The 20,170-nt window shown below is 47.1% G+C and overlaps 1 protein-coding gene across 12 annotated transcripts in view; it reads right to left on the bottom strand.

Moving 5' to 3' along the window:
• CTIF (cap binding complex dependent translation initiation factor) overlaps positions 1-20,170 on the bottom strand; it is a 152,333-nt gene that overhangs the window by 80,219 nt on the left and 51,944 nt on the right. For all 12 annotated transcript variants that reach the window (XM_065046832.1, XM_065046835.1, XM_065046834.1 and 9 more), the window contains one exon: positions 18,247-18,322. In XM_065046832.1, coding sequence (XP_064902904.1) covers positions 18,247-18,322 — 76 coding nt within the window. The remainder of the gene's footprint in view (positions 1-18,246; positions 18,323-20,170) is intronic.

Genomic DNA, 20,170 nt, shown 5'->3' on the forward strand with positions numbered 1-20,170 from the left:
ATCCCTCATGTCCATTCAGCTGGTTCCCTTCTCCATCCAGGATCTCTGCCCACCACTGTCAGCACCGCAGCCATAAGCATCCTACAGATCATAGAATCATACAAACATTTTGGTTGGAAGAGACCCTCAGGATCATCGAGTCCAACCATATCCTAACTCAGACACTAAATGCCAACAATGACACCTTCAAGGTGGCTCTGAAGTCATGCAGGGACAATACGGCAGCCTTGGGACACTATATGAGGTCTCCCATGCTACACTCCAGGCTCACCCGTGTAGTCCTCCTAATGATCTAACTAGAGGTTAAATTACATGGCCAAGTACTTTACCAAAAGTGGTTTGAGATATCCTCACTGGCATATTGCTGTTTGCCCACTGTATGTAGAATCACAGAATTATAGAATCATAGAATCATTTTGGTTGGAAAAGACGCTCAAGATCATGAAGTCCAAGCATTAACCGCCCCCCACCCCTGGCACTACCCCATGTCCCTGAGAACCTCATCTGTGTGTATTTCCAACCCCTCCAGGGATGGTGACTCCAGCACTGCCCTGGGCAGCCTGTTCCAATGCCCCACAGCTCTTTGGGGAAGAAATTGTTCCCCAGATCCAACCTCAACCTCCCCTGGTGCAACTTGAGGCCGTTTCTTTGTGTCCCTGTGTCCCCTCAGCTCCTGTTCTCCAGCTGAACCCCCCAGGTCCCTCAGCCGCTCCCATCACACTTGTGCTCCAGCCCCTTCCCCAGCTCCGTTCCCTTCTCTCCACTCGCTCCAGCACCTCAAGGCCTTTCTTGGTGTGAGGAGTCCAAAATTGAACCCAGGATTCGAGGTTGGGCCTCAGCAGTGCCCAGTCCAGGGGGATCGGAGACAACCCGGTCAGCCGGGATGACTTAAATCTGCCCTTCCAAACCAAGTCATCAGATGCCTGCGTTCCTGTGCTTGGCAGCCTCAGCTTTTGTCCCCTTATCAACGCCAAAAACTAATCACCTAACACCCATGGCGATTTGCCAGCAAGAACACCACGCGAGGAGAACCGTCTCCTCCGCTCCCGCGACAAAGCGAAGCAACAAAAGCAAAGCTCTTCCTCATGCACCAAGAAAAAAAACAATTCCCACCAGCTAAGAAAAGCTGGAGGTTAATATAAATTCCATGGCTTCGAGGGGGAAACGGAGCCGCATTCAAAGACTCGATGGCTAACCACGCTTCCTTCGTCTGGCAACTGCCTGCTCCCCCAGCAGAGTTATTGAGGAAGTCAGACGAGCGCTGTATTTGTTCCAGCTACACATTTCCCTTAACCCCTGGTAGTGGGTTAAGATCTCGTTTTCTGACGGTGGCTTTTTATTTTCATGCCACGGTTGTGGTTATTAGCTTATAATGTTGTCATTCATAGGTAAAAAATAAAGAAAAATAAATGCAAACTTTGGCATTCTAAGAAGTCCAGGCTGGATGAGCAAAAGACGGATTAAATTAAATTAAATTCCAAGCTTTCAGGAATTAGCTTGGAACAGGAAAGAAAAAGATAAAGCCATTACAAAAGCTTGTGCTAAGACAGGAGTCCTTTCTGTTGTAAGTGTTAATGCAGCCACGCAAATTCCTATGAAGATTTATCAGTCAGCTCATATGATCTGCTCCCCTTCCTCTTCTGATGACAACATCAAGGCTATTTTCCTCCGCTAAAACTTCACTCTCTCCCAATTAAGAGGAAAAAAAGTAATCATATTTTTCTTTCCAATACTATGTTGGTGGTATAAGCAAGGCTACCCGTGAGTCTGACGCCTTCGGAACAGCGAAATATTATACAGATGCTGAAATTTGAGAGATTACGCTGCTAAGATGCTCCCCATAAGGTCCATGGTACCCAGCACTGAATCACCTTGTGGAGCTGGGATATGCACAGGTTTGCAGCATCGTCCCCTTCCACCATCCCAGACCTGCTAGAGCATCCTCTATCCCACGGGACTTCAGTCCGCTAAAGCATTAATTTTATGTGGAATCTACTCCTAAGTGTGCTATTTGCCTTGGCCCCCGGCCAGCCAAGCACTTAGGCACGTGCTTAAAGTTAAGCGCAAGAGTAAACAGATTGAAGTCAGGGAGACTTAAAATTAAGCACATATTTCAAGGATTTGCTGGATAAGGGCTTTAACCCCAGTGTGCGGCGTTTAACTGGGATAATTCCCAGCCGATTAGCTCCCCCCTTTCCCCAACTCCATCGGACCAGGCAACGAACGGTTTCTGTTTTGCCCCCACCACGCGAAAGGCTTGGCTTTAAAGAAGCCTTGTCTGGCCTCCAGGAGAAGCATGTCTTTCTTTAATTATACCTGCCTGTGAAATACCTTCCAGAAATCCCCACCCAAACAAAGCCTCAGGAAAGGAAATAACGGAAATTCCTGATGGTTTCCACGGGGAGGGAAATGATCCTAACCAGTGAGACGAGGCGCACGTAAGACGAGGCTGATGACTGTTCCTACTGTACACGGCTCCCAACCCCGCGAGAATACTTAAAACTCCAGGAGAAACCTGATCTGGTGAAGATGTCCCTGCTCATGGCAGGGGTTGGACTGGATGAGCTTTGAAGGTCCCTTCAACCCAAACCATTCTGATTCTACGACAGTCCTCATCTCCCAGGGCAGGAACCTCCTTGAACGTGGCTCCTGGATGCAGCTCTCTGCATGTGTTAAGCTCTGAAAAGCCTTTTGGTGGACATGTAGGGGAAGAAGAGACAGATGCAACACAAAATCTGTGAAACCCCCACATTTGCCCCCATAGCAAAGTGCAGCACCCAATGGGGAATCTTCTAAAAGGCCACACAGCTTCTGGAAAGGCTGGAAGTCACTTCTGCGACTTCTCTTTTTTTGCCTTCCGTACGTCTTTATCCTACTTTATTCCAATTTCATCTACCCATGGTAGGACCTTGGTGGCTATGGGCACATGTGCAGGTCTGGCAGAGCAAAACTATTCTTGGTATGAGGAGGCAACCACTCCAAACAGGCAGCACAGGCAAGACTTGGAGATGCGGACAGCAGAAATGAACAGAAGATGGGAAACGTGAACACAGAAGATGAAGATTTGCTGTTGATTTCTCCCGAAACAGGACTGTTCTCATCAAGGAGCAGTGACTTGCCCAGACTGGACTTAAGGAATGTCACCAAGTCCCACTCCCATCCCTCACCTATCTGCATTTAACTCGTTTCTAACCATCCTGAGCTGGATTATCTGCTCATGAACTCTGCTGGTCCTTCTCACCAGGTCACGAGCAGCACAGCAAAGGTGCTAAATAAACAACTACCTTTGGAAAACCGCTTGTAAAAGATGCCTGGATTATTCCATCCAAACCGCAAACTACTCCAGGAGACCACTAGGTCATCGATTTTACATTTTGATCCAACCTCACATCAGGAAAGCTACCTTAGACCTCCCAGAAGAAGAACATGGCCATCAGTTCCTGAACCAACGACTCTTAGAAGATGAACACTGGCAGAATAAATCTGAGTTCTGGCTTGTATGCAAACCCCACCATGAAAAGACGTGGCAAGCAGGAAGCCAACCAAGGCGATCTCTTCCACTTCAGAGAGGAATGGCAGGATGGTCGAGTAGTGAACGAACTCCACCTTGAACACAGCAGTTCCCAGTCTTGTGTACAACTGCAGCTCTTGGAAGCCCTAGTCATATATTTTTGTGGCCTTGCTGGCCTCTTCTAGATGAGGAAGAGAAGCCAAGGAGCTGTATTTTGGAAGTCTCTTGCTTGGAAACACCACCAAAATCATGGACCTAGATGTTGTATGCAAAGATCTGAAAGCTCTTCCAACAGCAGGAGAAAAGCAGCATAACACCAAGAATACCAAGGCTGAAAGAATGCAGCGTGCTGGCTTTTACCTTCAAACAAGGTTATTGATACAAAAAAAAAAAAAAAAAAAAAAAGAAAAGAGAGTTTAAATAACAAATCTGTTTGCCTAAGCATTTATAAATTGAACTAAACATAGTTTTCCTTTAGCTGGAAGGAACCCGTAGTGTGTGAAGTCCCAACACTGTGGCACTGCAAGAGGGGTGGGTGTGAGACCCTGAGTTTCTCCCTGGCCACAAGTGTTCCCACCACATCCTTGGGATTTAAAGGAAGACATGAGACCATTCTCCTCCATCTCCTTTAGAATCATAGAATAGTTTGAGTTGAAGGGACCTTCTGAGCTCCCCCAGTGCCCCCCCTGCCATGAGCAGGGACATCTTCACCAGCTCAGGTTGCTCAGAGCCCCGTCCAGCCTGGCCTGGGATGTCTCCAGGGATGGTTCATCTACCACCTCTCTGGCCAACCTGGGACAGGCTCTCACCACCCTCAGGGACAACAATTTCTTCCTCGTGTCCAGCCTCAATCTCCCTTCCTTTCTCCTCCCTTGCTGGGGTCCCGGTCTCTTGGCAGTTTTCCATACCCAGGTTTGGTTTTACTTCAGCCCTCAGAGCACTGGCAGAAGAAGAGGAGCTCCCATACGTGTGTGTGTAGGTGAATGTCCACGTAGACGTCTGCCTGCGCCGACAAAGCAGATAAGGGACAGAGGAGCCGCCCCCGCGCTCTTCGGATCATGTCAGGTCGCACGTACGTTTGAAGTTGGCCACCCAGTTCTAAGCATCCAGGAGCAATCTCGTAACGGCGACTTCCTCCACCGCTCGCGGAGCTGATCTTCAGGAAAGCTCTGCAGCGCGAGGAAATCCTGACCATCACCACCAAAGTGTTATCGACACAGCAAGGAGATAATAACGACAGGAACTGCCTTACGGCAAAAATCACCATCGTGATTCATGCGACTGCTTGGTGCCAAGGTCCGACAAGCTGGAACGCAGAGAGGGGAGGCCACACATGTTATTAGCTGGTTATTGTCCAAAGAAAAAAAAAGAGGTGGGTTCCTACAATTCGATGAGTATCATCCACTCTCCCTCTGGCAAATGAATCAGGTCTTCAGTGCACTGTACGGTTTATTGCGTTGAACTCACGTTCTCATAGAAGGCCACAGGTCCCACCTTCTCCTTTGGGAGACATGCAAATGCCATGGCTGGCAACTTGACACCTGGAAAAAGCGTGACTGTTCATGGTGGCAGAAACCAGAGCGGTCTGCACGTTCAGTGACCAGATTCACAAGAAATATCACTGAAATTACAGCAGGCCTCTGATCCATGTTCAACCTGGACATGACTGGTGGGCAAACCACCGTAGATCAGACCCCACAGAACTTCTCCCAGGACATTTTACTCCAGGAATTGCTGGCTCAGACTTCCATGGTCTGTGATACACATCTGAAGAGTGTGAGGGACATCATTAAAGGTGACGGCTTGAAAACCTGGGTGCTGCCAGATGGTGGTCAGCCCTTGGAGCATGCACAACACAGCAAGCAGCTGTGCATCGTTCAACCCCATCCTTGCTGGAGACCATAACCCACCAGCACATAGGCTTTGCACGTGCAGTACAAGAGCAGGAGATGACCTTTGAAGGACCCAACCTGTATTGTTCTATGATACTATGAAATCCCCCATCTTGGACAACTGGAGAAATGGAAGAGGGCAAGGGCTGGTGAGGCAAGGACTCGCCAACCCTCTGCGGAGATTTGGCCACTTGTTGAGCAGACACTGGGGAAGATGCTGTGGTGGCATCATGGAGGAGCCCCTACGCATGACAAGGGGGTGGATTTGCCCCCATGATGGTTTAGATTGGATATTTGGAACAATTTCTTCCCCAAAGGGCTGTGGGGCATTGGAACAGGCTGCCCAGGGCAGTGCTGGAGTCACCATCCCTGGAGGGGTTGAAAATACACACAGATGAGGTTCTCAGGGACATGGGGCAGTGCCGGGGGGTGGGTTAACAGTTGGACTCAATGATCTTGAGGGTCTTTTCCAACCAAAATGATTCTATGATTCTGTAATTCTGTGATTCTACATACAGTGCGCAAACAGCAATATGCCGGTGAGGATATCTCAAACCACTTTTGGTAAAGTACTTGGCCATGTGGGTTGAACAGACACACAGATGAGGTTCTTGGGGACATGGGGCAGTGCCAGGGGTGGGTAACAGTTGGACTCGATGATCTTGAGGGTCTTTTCCAACCAACGTGATTCTATGTGAAACACCCATCGGTACGTTCTCCAAGCGCAATACTACACCAGAAACAGAGCACCCTGGAGACTTCATTTTCTTTTTTCTTTCCCTATTTTTTCATTTCTTTCAGCAGCTCAGGATTCCTGAGTTCGCAAAGTCTCTCTTTAACGTCACACGTGTGGCTCAGGTCCCTCAGGCCCCAGCAGAAGCAGCCTTGGGATATTTGCACAGACCCCTCACAATGGAAGGAAGAGGGTGTAGGAGGGAGGATCAGGCTGCTGACCCCTTTATTGTTCTTGGGCCAGAAGAAAGCTTCCTCCTGGCTTAAGAACCGCGGCGCTGAAAACGTTTTCCAGCCAAAACGAGTCAGATGGAGTCACTGGGTGGTGGTTTTTCTATTTTTTTTTTAATTATTTTTTTTCTTTCTCCTTCCCCTGCCTCCCCCTTCGGTCAAGCAACGGGGAGTCACAGGGTTGCGCTCCATTCACAAAATACCTGCCGCACATCACGTAGTCCTTCCCCTTGACGGCGGGGAAAGGCGCTGTAACCCAAGCAAACGAAAATAAACGAAAATAAAATAGAAAGGAAGAAAGAACCCCGCTCCCAGACTGACGCCTCCAGCGCGCGCCCGCCAGGGAAGGGGTAGGCGGGGGGGGGGGGAACAAAACAACGATATGAAAGAAAACAAAACCAGCGAATTCTGCTCCGAAAGGATTAAATGGAGGTTTTCCAAAAAAACACCCCGCCATTATATAATGAGGCTTAACTTGGAGTCACCGGGGTCACACGACGCAGCAGACTGGAAAAACCAAAGCGCAGTGTAGCCTTTTAATTGTTAAGCTAACCATGAAATAAAAAAGGAAAAGAAATAAAATGGAAAAAGCAATGTTGTGATTGTGCGACAAGGTGGCAGCTCGCACACTAATGCTTGGGGTATTTTTTTTACCCCCTTCGCTCTTTCTGGCTGAAATCCCGTTCTAGTGTGATTTTGACCCCTTGCCTCTCTGCCTGTTGGAATGGAGATCTGTTTTGTGGGCACGTTGTTGTCACCGGGCAGCGATGCCACAGGGAGCACGGGGACCACACCGGCTCCCGAAACCTTAATGCACACGGAGTGATTTGCACCGAAAGCAAAATAAAGCCCAAGTGGGAACATTTCCCCAGCAATCAGAACCCATTGCTTGGTTTCCAGATCAAAATCTGCATGCAGAGAGATGATTTTTTCAGCATGCCAGCTGCATCTACAAGTCAAACCGTGATCCATGGGGACCCACCTTGACCGCAGGCTCTCCACAGCCTTTGGGCTGAGTTGGTTGTGCAACCACAGGCCAACCTCTGCCTGGAGAGGTTCAGGTTGGACATTACGGAAAGGTTCTTCACCCAGAGGTGCTGGACACTGAACAGGCTCTCCAGGGAGGTGTCACAGCCCCAAGACCAACAGTGTTAAGAGACTGGACAACGTCCTCAGACACACAGCGTGAACTGTGGGGTTGTCCTGTGCAGGGACAGGAGTTGGACTCGATGATGCTTGTGGATCCCTTCCAACTTGGGTCATCCTATGACTCCTCCATCCTTGACATCTCCCAGCACTGTCTACACCAGAGATCTTAGCTGCAGGGCTGAACAAACTCCATGGCCACAGTGGTGTGGACACAAACAACCCAAACGAGAAGAAAGCTTTAAAAAAGCCCAGCCTAGCACTCTGCTTTTGGAAAGCCAAGCTTTCATTGACCACAGACCCAACCGCTGGAGCACACTGGCCATCACCACCACGCCACAGCGTGACCAGAAGGTCGAGCAGCAGTGATGGGACCTGCTGGTACCATCAGGCTGGAGACCTGGAGATCATCCTGGGCTCACATTTTCACACAGAATCACAGGATCCCAGAATGTCAGGGGTTGAAGGGCCCTGGAAAGCTCATGCAGTGCAATCCCCCCATGGAGCAGGAACACCCAGATGAGGTTACACAGGAAGGTGTCCAGGCGGGTTGGAATGTCTGCACAGAAGGAGACTCCACAACCTCCCTGGGCAGCCTGGGCCAGGCTCTGCCACCCTCAATGGGAACAAGTTTCTTCTCAAATTTAAGTGGAACCTTTTGTGTTCCAGTTTGAACCCATTGCCCCTTGTCCTGTCACTGGTTGTCACCCAGAAGAGCCTGGCTCCATCCTCATGACACTCACCCTTTATATATCTGTAAACATGAATGAGTCCCCCCTCAGTGTCCTCTTGTCCAGCTCCAGAGCCCCAGCTCCCTCAGCCTTTCCTCACACGGGAGATGCTCCACTCCCTCCAGCATCTTGGTGGCTGCGCTGGACTCTCTCCAGCAGTTCCCTGTCCTGCTGGAACTGAGGGGCCACAACTGGACACAAGATTCCAGGTGTGGTCTCCCCAGGGCAGAGCAGAGGGGCAGGAGAACCTCTCGGACCTACTGACCACCCCCTTCTAACCCACCCCAGGTACCATTGGCTTCCTGGCCACAAGGGCCCAGTGCTGGCTCATGGTCACCCTGCTGTCCCCAGCACCCCCAGGTCCCTTTCCCCTACGCTGCTCTCTAATAGGTCATTCCCCAACTTACACTGGAACCTGGGGTTGTTCTGCCCAGATTCAAGACTCTACACTTGCCCTCGTTACATTTCATTAAATTTTTCCCTGCTTTTAAACGATGACAAATACAGATTTATGCTTAAGATCTGAGTCTTAAAAGCTGGTGTAGGTCCAGATCATCGTCACAGAGCAACCATAAAACAACAGGCTGAGGTGTCTCTCCCGCTTCTTTTTCAAACCATGTCCATGCAACTGCCAAGCACAAACCTTTTCATTCTTATCTATTAAGCATGCAGCAACCCAAACTTGAAGAATACGTATTTTTGTGCTGTGTTTATTCATAGACCCAAGAGGAAGGCTGGAGAAATTACGGCATACGCAGCTTTAAGGAATAATGTAGCTCACCAGTGCGTGATGTAAGCGTTGGCGATTCCCTTCCCAGGAATGGCACGCAGAAGCAATTTATATTTTATGAGATATCTACTTATTTTGCCCAGCCAAGGGGTCTTATTTTGCCCAGGCAAAGGGCAACAAGCAGCTCCTATAAGCATACATATTTTCTTTCCGTTCAGACAAGGCGCCTCGAAAGAATATACAATGAGAAAAGAAATAATCAAGCGGGTCACAAAAGCAGGAAGAAATGAAGCTTTATCATTCTCCAGTGGGTTCTCTGTTCATACGTTACAGGAATTAAAGACAAAAACAACAAAAACCTCCACGAAAAAATGAAAATTAAAAAGAAAGCATGCCAACAATGAGGAATTTCCAGCAGGTGAAGGGCAGAATAACCCTGGGAGACAAGGACACCAGGGCAGCATCGTGTGGCCCAAGTCATGAACACCACATTCCTCTCGCTATTTCTATTAAACCCGATTAAAAACTTCAACCCCACCATCCAGCAAAGGCATTTTGGGGGTGGAAGAGAGTTTTCTTTTCACTGACCAGCACGTGTACAGCTGAGCGCTTGACATTTTTACAGCCGGTGGAGAAGTTCATGGAGTATCTTCACAAAAACCCGAACAAACCCCAAAGGTTAAAACAAAGCATAAAATGAGGGACGATACGAAAGTGGGACTGGAAAGGATCTCTGGGTAACAGAGCTACCGCAGATGAGAACATCATTTAATTCCCTTCATAAACAGCCTTTATTTTCCCCGTGGAAGAGACGTCCAGGCATCGCACACAGCAATAAACTTCCCACTATAAAGGATGATCTTTGACCGAACCACCTTGGATTACAATAAACACTTACCCTGTCACTAAATACCTATATTTACACCCATAGCTATATATACATCTCCCCAGGCTGGACGGGATTGACTTACCTGCTGCCTCCAGGCAGGAAATTCGCATTTTAAGAACTTCTGGTCTCATTTATTGTATTGGTTTCTATTCCCATAACATCAGAGGAAAGGCAGGAGAAAGGGAGGGGGGGAGCATCTTCTGTTTAAAAAGAGATTTTTAAATGCGACAGGAAACACTAACCTTATATTTTGTCAGACAAGGGATGAGGACAACCCCCCTTCACAGGATTTTTAGAGCAATGTGTGTAGGTCCGTCCATCCACGAGGACGTTTGCACGTCTCTCTTCTCTGGTCCTGTGGTACGTCTATTTTTTTTTAGAGAGAAAATACCTTCCTTCCCCTGATTTTATTAAAAATTCAGGTCTTTCAGGGAGAGCAGGGAAGGGGATTAGGATGTGGAAATAGCCAAGCCAGCAGAAATAGCTGCTTGACCAAAGAGACACAGAGTTTTTATTCAGGATCTTTAGAAATCTGGATCTTTTTTTTCCTCTGCTACTTTTAATAACTTTTATTTTTCAACTTAATCATTACCTCGCAACCGGCTTCAGGGAAATATTCAGCAAATTCAAGGGTGCGCAGCAAAAGCCCTCTCAGATTTCTAATGAATCCTTTGGGATAATAAGGGAGAAAAGGATGTAACACTCTTCAGAAGTTAAAATTCAGGCAGAATTTGGGGTGTCTGTGCGTTACAGTCTATAGAAAGGACTAGGAATATAAAACAAAACAAAACAAAACCTTTCAAGGCTTGTTTTAGCTACACAAAAGCAACTTTTTTTTCAAAGGGAAGTCAATTATAAGGCTGAGAAAAGCCGGTGTTGTTCTCTGGTGTGTTTAAGCCAGAGCTCAACACGGTGACATTTTTGAGACTCAAATACCTATCGAGTTATTATTTATACCCTATACCCAAATCAGTTAATTCTCCAGAAAACTGCTCTTCTCTGGTCTAAAACTACTCGTGAACTCCTTAAAAGCAAAACAGAGGATCTTTCTTCATCATCCTTCCAGGAACTGTCTTACATATCCTGCTCTCCCATCCTCTTTGTCTCATCTCCTTGTGGTCCCGGGTCATAAGCCCAAAATCAACCACCTCCTAAGGGTAAGCCCAGCCTAGTCCGGCCACTCAGCTGCTTTGTGTCCATCCCTCCATCAGCTTGGCTCAAGCAAAAGCTGCAAAGCAGCTAAAATTCCATTATTCAGACTTTTTTTTTGTTTTGGTAGCACAAACCAGTTTCTGGCAAACTGGAGTCTAAGGAACAGAGATGGTCCAGTGGTGGACACCACCACAGTCTTCATCTCAGTCCTGCTGAGGTTGGTGTGTCCTTCTACATGGGGTGGGGACAACAGGGTAGATAGGGGACAGATGGACAAATGGAAACGGGGGTGTTCAGAGGAATATCCTACATTTGATGGGGCAGCAACATCTTCTGGAGAAAGGAAGGACCCCTCAGTACATCTGGCACCGCTCCTTGGGGTGAGGAGCAACTCTTCAGCCTGAGCCCTGCCGGAGCACCCCGTAGGATGCAGAGTTAAGGATTAATTGTGCAAAGGTGGGATTTCCAAGAGGAGTCAGGGAGGTTTCAAGATGTAAGGAAGACTTGGGCTGTGGGTCTTGTCCAACCTCTGGGAACCAGCTCCCCTCAGGGTTGTGCAGACAACACAACAATGATGATGACGGGAGCTTCACAGACACCTTCAGTTTCAACCCCGCTCTGCTCAGCGTGTCCATCTGCTCTGAGGCTCACAACAAAGTGCGGTGCTAAATAAATCCAGCCCTGGGTGCAGAGAAACACCTTCCCCCTCCGTAAGCCCCAACATCTCCCACACTCGACGTGCACCCTGAGATGGGTGCAGTGGGACAGAGAGCGGCATGAAGGAGGGTGTGAGACGAGTGAGATTTCTGCTTGGAAAAAAGCCTTTGGAAAAAGCTTCCTTGTCGCAGAGCCGTGTTTTTGGGGCTGTGCGGTGAGGCCGCAGTGCCCTCTAGTGCTGTTGGAGTCCTCTCTGCCACCAGCCCTGTTCCCTGTGTCACTAAACGTCAAGCCAACCTTGAGAGCCACAATGTTAAGTCACCCTTGTCCTTTCCACCAACTCTTCTTGGACATCCCAAAACCATGTCTCTGAACCCAGCTGACCCAACCGGGGTGCAAGAGAACCCCAACACCTCCCATCCCACCAAAAGCTCATCATACTCCAAACAACAGGGCAGTCTGGCCCTAACCTTGCCCAGCTGACCGGTACCAGCTCCAGGAACCGCAATTAAAAAGGCATCTCTGTGCCCACCGGGTTGAGAAGACAACCCCATAAATTACAGGCCAACATCACTAAGTTTGCTTGAATTGGGTGACAGCCAGAAAAATAAAACCAGCTCTGAGAAGGGAGAGTCTCTCTCATTTTACAATCAGAAAGCAACTTTGAACAGTAATAATAATAATAATAATAGTGGAAATGTCAAAGCTTTTTGCCAATTCCCTGGTGTTTTTTTTGTGCAGTGATGTCGATCCTATGATCTGGAAGACCATTATAATCTGGAAAAAGCACTGGAAGATCTCTGCTTTTCTGTATGTCTCATAAAAACCATGGGGTTTGTAACCTGGTTTGGGGCTCACAGCGACTGTGCTCTACTGCCAGAGCCCAGGCTTGGACTTTATAAAAACCTGTGAGCTGGCGACCTGCATGGAAGATGAGGCAGACTTAGTCCAGACCTCTCCTCTCCAGTGCTTTGGAGATGGCAATGGTCCCACCTGCACTGGTCAACAGTGGCCTTAACTCTAATATGGGAGTGATGCTGAAGGGGTCACAGGTGACCACAGCAATTTACCCTCTCAGCCCAAGGTCATTGTCAGTTGGGTTAAATGCAACAAAAAACAGGCCACAGCAAGACCATATTTTACTGAAAGTCGTAGCAAAACAAAAGCTTTTTACTCAGCGGTGGAGATCTGACTCGCAATACTTTGTGACCTATACTCAAGTAAAGCTTGGCTCTTCGACAGGGACTTTCCGCAGTGGTTTTAGCAGTTACAGGATTGGAAAGACCCTTGGGATATGGGAAGCTGGCTTGTTAGATGAGAAACCTTCTCTGAAAGCAACGCTTACACGCTCTGGATGGAATCCAGCAGGATCTGTGGGAGAGGAGAAGAAATCCCCATAGTCTGGGACTCCCAGGAGTCATCCCAACCTGTTCAGAAGTGTTTGGTGGACACGTAAAGGATGTCAGGGTTGTGATGCCACTGTGAGAGAGGAGGGATCTGAGGTGGCTAAAACAAGAACTATCCAACTTTGTAGTGAAGCAAAGGCAAGAGTGGATGTGGAGACAATTAGGAGTCTGTATGGTGATGGTAAATAACGCTACCCCACCAAAGAGCTGTCCCTGAGCTCCAAAGAGACCTGTCCCGCTGCCACCGCTACTCTGGAAGGGTCAGTAGGATCCAGGCCTCACATCAGCGCTGGACACTGACTTCTCCTTGCATGCAGAGTGACAGCAGAGGGGAGCTGGGGCTCTTTAGTTTGGAGAAGAGGAGACTAAGGGGGGACCTCATTAATGTTTATAAATATATAAAGGGTGAGTGCCATGAGGATGGAGCCAGGCTCTTCTCGGTGGCAAACAATGATAGGACAAGGGGTAATGGGATCAAGCTGGAACACAAGAGGTTCCGCTTAAATTTGAGAAAAAACTTCTTCTCAGTGAGGGTGACAGAGCCTGGCCCAGGCTGCCCAGGGAGGTTGTGGAGTCTCCTTCTCTGCAGACATTCAAAACCCACCTGGACATGTTCCTGTGCGACCTCATCTGGGTGTTCCTGCTCCAGCAGGGGGATTGGACTGGATGATATTTTGAGGTCCCTTCCAATCCCAAACATACTGTGATACTGTGTGATACTGTGATGCTCACCCACAATCCACCTTTCTCCTCTGGACACCTGGGTTGGTTTCATCTCTCTTTAGGCACCTCCCATGTCTGAATAATCCATGTGTGAGCTGATCCCTCTGGGCTCCTTGCAGAGCCAACAGGGAGAAGACATGGGTGTTCTCATAGAATCATACAGTCATTTTGGTTAGAAAAGAACTCCAAGATCACCAGGTCCAACCATTAACCCACCCCTGGCACTGTCCCATGTCCCTGAGAACCTCATCTCTGTGTATTTCCAACCTCTCCAGGGATGGTGACTCCAGCACTGCCCTGGGCAGCCTGTTCCAATGCCCCACAGCCCTTTGGGGAAGAAATTGTTCCCCACATCCAACCTCAACCTCCCCTGGCGCAACTTGAGGCCGTTTCTTTGTGTCCCTGTGTCCCCTCAGCTCCTGTTCTCCAGCTGAACCCCCCAGGTCCCTCAGCCGCTCCCATCACACTTGTGCTCCAGCCCCTCACCAGCTCCGTTCCCTTCTCTTGACTCGCTCCAGCACCTCAAGGCCTTTCTTGGAGTGAGAGGCCCCAAACTGACCCCACGATTTGAGGTTTGGCCTTTATTTCCAGGGGAAATAATGATTCCGATGGGAATTACTCAATCTTCTCTAGACCTCAAGACACAACAAATAACACCCCAACCAGGTCACAGCTTTCCTACGTCAAGCAACCAGCCCATGTACAGATCCCACTTTTACTCAATCTCGGCACTGAATTTTAACGTCTGACTTGCACACACTTGTCAATGAGGAGAGGTTGCAAAGAGAGTGGGTGAGGACACCTGTTAGATGCCTAAATTCAGGTGGGATGCCAGCATAGTCAGGAATCCTGGTGCTTCAAACCTGTTTGAACGAAGTCAGAAGGACAACGGTGCTAAGAGGAACACAAACGATTTACAGAGTCTGCCTTTCTCCTAAGGAGCTGCTCCCTTGTTTCTCATCCAACGAGGAAGCTGGATGACAACTGTAGCCAGAAGAGAAACAAGCGCTTTATTGTAACTCCGAGCATATGACAAAAAGGGTCAAAAATGAGTACGGAAACAGAAGGAGATGAGCAGCTAATTTTAAGACGTCAAACCAAATGATATCGATACAGTCTTCCAAGTTTATCCCACCGCACCAGTAAACCCCAGTACACCTTTTAAAAGTGCCATGTAATTTCTGTCTCCTAAAGCACAAGACAAGGAGCAGTTGGCCAGCGAAGCCACGGCCACACCGTTCAGAGGAGGATGGACTCTCCCTGAAGGCATAAATCCAGCAAACTGAAAGGCACAAACTGCAAAATGTTAGCTGAGAAACCTCTTGGGATGTGTCCCAAAACTCTCCGCTGGTGTTGAGCAGCGTTCACGGTGTGAAACGCAGCCTCCTGTGCCCTTTGTGAGCTATAGCAGCTTCACAGGGAGGATGGGGGATATCTTGTAGGACATCAACCTTTGGGTTGTCTTCTCTATTAAGGAGTTTGCCAGGGGCTCGTAGTCTGAAGACCATATGGGGTATTTGGCTGTGACACATTCAAGCCTGAAAATCTTTCCAAGCGTTTGCCAAAGGGAGCAAAAGCAAAACGCACTGACTCAGCCCTCCCCGTGACGTCTTCACGACACCAAGATGGTTACGTGGTCTCCAACAACCCAGCTGAGGTGAGGATGATGAAGACGGGCTCTGCACCCGAGCTGCGTCTCTCTAACGTGGCAGACAACTGATCCTCCCCGGCGAGCAATAAATCGGATCTTATGAACGGGGAATACTTATCTTCAAAAGATTATTTTTTTTCCAAAGCCACTTTTTTTGGCAGCATTTAGGTGAATTAGCGTCCAAATCCAACTACAGGCTCCTATGAGTGAGGAGAGACGAAGAGGTTACGGCTCACGAGCTGAGCCAAAGCAATGACCTCATGAGCTCCGAGGCACGAAGATTTCAACAAAAAAGCCTATTTACCAGTAAAAACAGCACCCCAGGTAAGATTTGAAAAGATGGGGCAGGAGGAATCTTCAAAACACCAGTTGTCCCAAAGGAATTGTGTCCAGCGCTGAAGCGGAGCCGGATTCTGTCTGTGTCCAGGAGGTGGCAGAACACGCCGTGCCGCGGATCTCCAGAGTGATGCACACATTCTCCAATTTCAAAATAAAAGGCTGTTAACGAGCATTTTTCCCTCATTTATAAAGAAAAAGGGATTTGGGGGAAGTTGGTTTTGGTTTCTGTTCTTTTTTTTTAACCTTTTCATTGCCAAATAGTCACAGGCTTTCCTTGCAATATTTTGTTAAAATCCTATTGATAGATTCCAGCAGCAAAACTGAAGTATATATATTAATGTTCAGATATCCAGAATATTCTGCTTAACCCATTAGGGGGGGTCACTGTATCTCTCTGTAGAGACACACACACAGAAATTAGTGCTAAATTCATGTCCTGTGTCCATCACGCCATCAAAGGAACCCGTATTTCCAAAGCAGCCTGCAGGTAAGACTCACTAAATCTTGCAAATCTGGTGGTCTGAACCCAAAAAGCCTCTTCCTCAGGATATGCCACAAACATAACTCCAATGTGAGAAAGCCCCATGGAAGGTGATTTGTCCTTCTGTACGCTCAGATGAATATTTTCCCTTACGCCCCCACGCACTGTGCTCTGCTGAGACATTTAAACCGAGTGATAAAGACCAGGAAAATCACTGTCGGCATTGCACGACTGTGTTTAAATCCAGTTAACAATTATATGTCAGGATTAAAACAGCTGTCTGCAAGAATTCCACTTGTCAATGCTGAACGAGATAAATCCTCACCCAGAACTGCTCAGTTCATCTTTCCTACACGCAAAATAACATAGTAAAAGCACAAATGAAACACCAAATCCAGCACTCCCACCAGGTCTTCCAGCTTAGAGCTGCCACACTAAGAATTAAGCTAGATATTAAGGTGTATTTTGGAATTAATTCACTAGAGTCAATGGACTCAACCTGGTGTTACAACGAGGAGGACGAGGAGACAAACAAACCAAGAGGACCTGGTGTATTTTATAGCTGTCAATTATAAAAGATAAACCCTAGAGGAGAATGTCAGCTCCTCACACCAAAGACGGTTTGACTCCTCACTTCATAGAATCATAGAATTACAGAATCATAGCATAATTTTGGTTGGAAAAGACCTTCAAGATCATCAAGTCCAACCATAACCCACCTCTGGCACTGCCCCATGTCCCTGAGAACCTCATCTCTGTGTCTGTTCAACCCCTCCAGGGATGGTGACTCCAGCACTGCCCTGGGCAGCCTGTTCCAATGCCCCACAGCCCTTTGGGGAAGAAATTGTTCCCCAGATCCAACCTCAGCCTCCCCTGGCGCAACCTGAGGCTGTTTCTAATTATTCCTCAGGGGAAATAACCTTATTTTGCAGAATTACTGGGGTCTGTATCAGCTGACTGATGTTTTCTCCCTGTGACCTAAAGTCCAGACATACCAAGGATGCTGCCAAAATCAGCAGCTATTCTCCACTCCTTCCGCTGGTTTGTGTATTTAGTGCCAGCTACCTCACCCAAAAGAAACATTAAAGCGGATCATCACATGGTTTGCAGGATGAGCAAAGCTTTTCCTTCACATGGTGCATGAGCAAGAAGCCCAGCGAGCTCTTTGCTCAGTGCGGAAAAGGGCGACGCTGCCGCAGCACGTGAGATGTCTCGGTCCTTTCCCTCTGCGGGCAAAGGGGAGAATTCAGCAAAATCACGCCGAGCACCCTCAGAAACTTGTCCATCGGCTACTTAAAGGACTAGGGCTCTGGAAAGTGAATAATTATACAATTCTGACAAACTGACCTATTCAACAGAATTTTCTAACTCAAAGCCTCACCCTGTCATTCCCCAGCACCCAAGCACCAAATGTCATTTAAGCAGAATTACTAAAATCGGGTTGTAGAGACAGATTTGGAGAAGAAACAGGATAAAGAAAAGTACAAGTCGACGAGCATTGCATATAAACATACGCACACCCCAAAGAGGAAACATCTGGATCAGCACATCATCACCGCTGGCTTCCTGGCCGCAATTTATTTTGGAGCTTTCAGGAGCCTTGAAGCCTTTCAGAACCTCCTTTCCTAAAATATATGAGCCCTGTGTCCATGTACGGGTATAAATATATGTATATTTGTCTGTATATATATACTGCCTTCAACGTTTTGCCTCCCAATGAAGTCTCTGCGGTAACTACCCCTTGCCCAGCACTAAAATCAATGGCAACACTTGCTGAAATCACCGCAGAATTATCCATCACAAAGCCCAAAGTACCACAGCTCAGAGCATCCAGCTCGGGTTTTACCACTTTTTGGGAGGGTTTCCCACCTCGGGGAAAGTTTTTTCCACTTCTGGGAAAGGTTTCCTAAAGAAAAGTAAGGCAGAAAAGCTTCTGGTCTCCACTGTATCGCGAAGAGATATCCTCGTCACCTACCTGCCACACCGGAAGGACTTTCTCTATGTCGTTCAAGTTGATGCTGTCGCCATCCTCGTATTTCCCTTTTCCAAGCCTGTGGCAGGAAGAAAACAAAAAGAAAATTGAGTGAAACCTCGCTGGAAGCAAAGTTCATTTTCTATTATGGCACATGGGGGAGATCGGTTCACCCCGCAAAGGACCCTCATGAAAACAAAGCAGCTCTCAGAAGCGAGTGAGCTGTGTCTTTAAAACACTCCCACGTGGGTGTAAAGCCATTAATACAAAATTAAATGCTTTTCCCAGTCCTCTCCACCTGCACCATCCACCACAGCGTTCAAATGCTTTGGGTAACAGCAACAGTGAGAAAATCAAAGGCCATTCCGAGCAGAAGCGTTGGGGGATTTGATTCTCAGATGAAGTAAAACTGAAAGCCTGGAAAAAAACAGCGAAACAAATGAGAATACGAAAATGTAATAAAAACTGTTTCCTTTGAAGAGCTGCTCATTTGTTGGTCTCCACAGGTGCTCCTGTTCCCCTGCTGAGAAAGGTGTCGGCAAAAAAGCACAAACATACATTGCAGACAGCAAACAGCGATCGATATAAATACAAACATACAGTCTGAAATGTGAAGAAAAAAGGGGTGAGAAGCCAAGCACTGACATACCAAACATGTACTTGGTAGATAAAGGATTTTCTCGTAACAAGGAAAAAAAAAATCCAAAGATAATTACTAGTTGGATGCAGGGAGCTTGTAATGATACAGAAGATAAAACAGTCAGTAAATATCCTTCTACATTTATAAACTATTTTTACAATGCAAGAATGTTAATGTATTTTTTGGTCAATTAGTGATGTATTAAATAACATATATTATACAGAAACTTTGATAGCAGCAATTCCAGGTAATTAGTGCCTTGAAGTCAGAGAACAACAGATATTGGTGGTATTACAGCAACTGGAGTAATAAAAAAGGCAGAAAAATGGAACGTGCTGAGGTACCAGGCTTGAAAAACCACCAAGCTGAATGGAAACACTTAATTTCATTAGTACTCCAATTGATTTATTGGAAATCAGAGGTGTTCAATGGTGGACTAGCCCCCACAGATGAAATAGTGCCTTTGATTTGCAAAGGCAAAAATGTCTGTATATATATATATGTATAAAGGAAAAAAATAGATATATATGGTGGGGATGAGGAGGCACAGCTGAGCCTGAACTCAAAAGAGGTGTTTGAGAAATTCAATCTTAGAGTCTGTGGAAAAACTAAAGTGATAAATGGGGCTTGGGAGATACCTGGAACGAAGAGAAAAACATCTGCTACAAAAGCTGGTTTGAACTGGAAAAGGTAAATCACAGCAAGTGCTAATGCTGGAAATGAGAGGCAGATAAATTCAAGTCAGAAACGAGGTGAAGTTGTCTTGTTTTCCTCAACCACTTCATAGCGCCAAACTCAGCATCTGCAAATAAAATCTGCTGTTTTTTCTGGAGGAAAATGCTTCAGCCCAGCAAAAGACACCTGAGGTGAATCAACCGGATGCAATTACTGGCCAACCTTGGGCAAGCAATCAGGAACAAAATGGTCTCTGCTGTTTGAAGGGTAGAAACGTGCTCTGAACAGCATCTTTCCCTTTTTTTTCCCTATTAAATTTTTCCTTGCATAGCCAGCATGTTAAAAAACACCAGAGATAACTTGAAAAGTTGAAAAATAACAATTTTGGTTGTGGTCCCTCTATTCTAGTGTAAGTTACTTATACGACCTGCATCTGGGAAGATGCATCGCTTGTTCTCATGACATCTATTTAACTTTTCTGCACATACACTAATTAATATTGGATTTTTACAGATGTAATATCTAGGAGTGATTAAGTATTTCCTCTCCATTCTGCTTTTTCTACCTGTTTGCACCCTGGGCATTCATAGTACCCAAGAACCAGAGGCAGAA

The sequence above is a fragment of the Columba livia genome, chromosome Z (assembly GCF_036013475.1).
Source record: "Columba livia isolate bColLiv1 breed racing homer chromosome Z, bColLiv1.pat.W.v2, whole genome shotgun sequence".
Lineage (NCBI taxonomy): Eukaryota > Metazoa > Chordata > Aves > Columbiformes > Columbidae > Columba > Columba livia.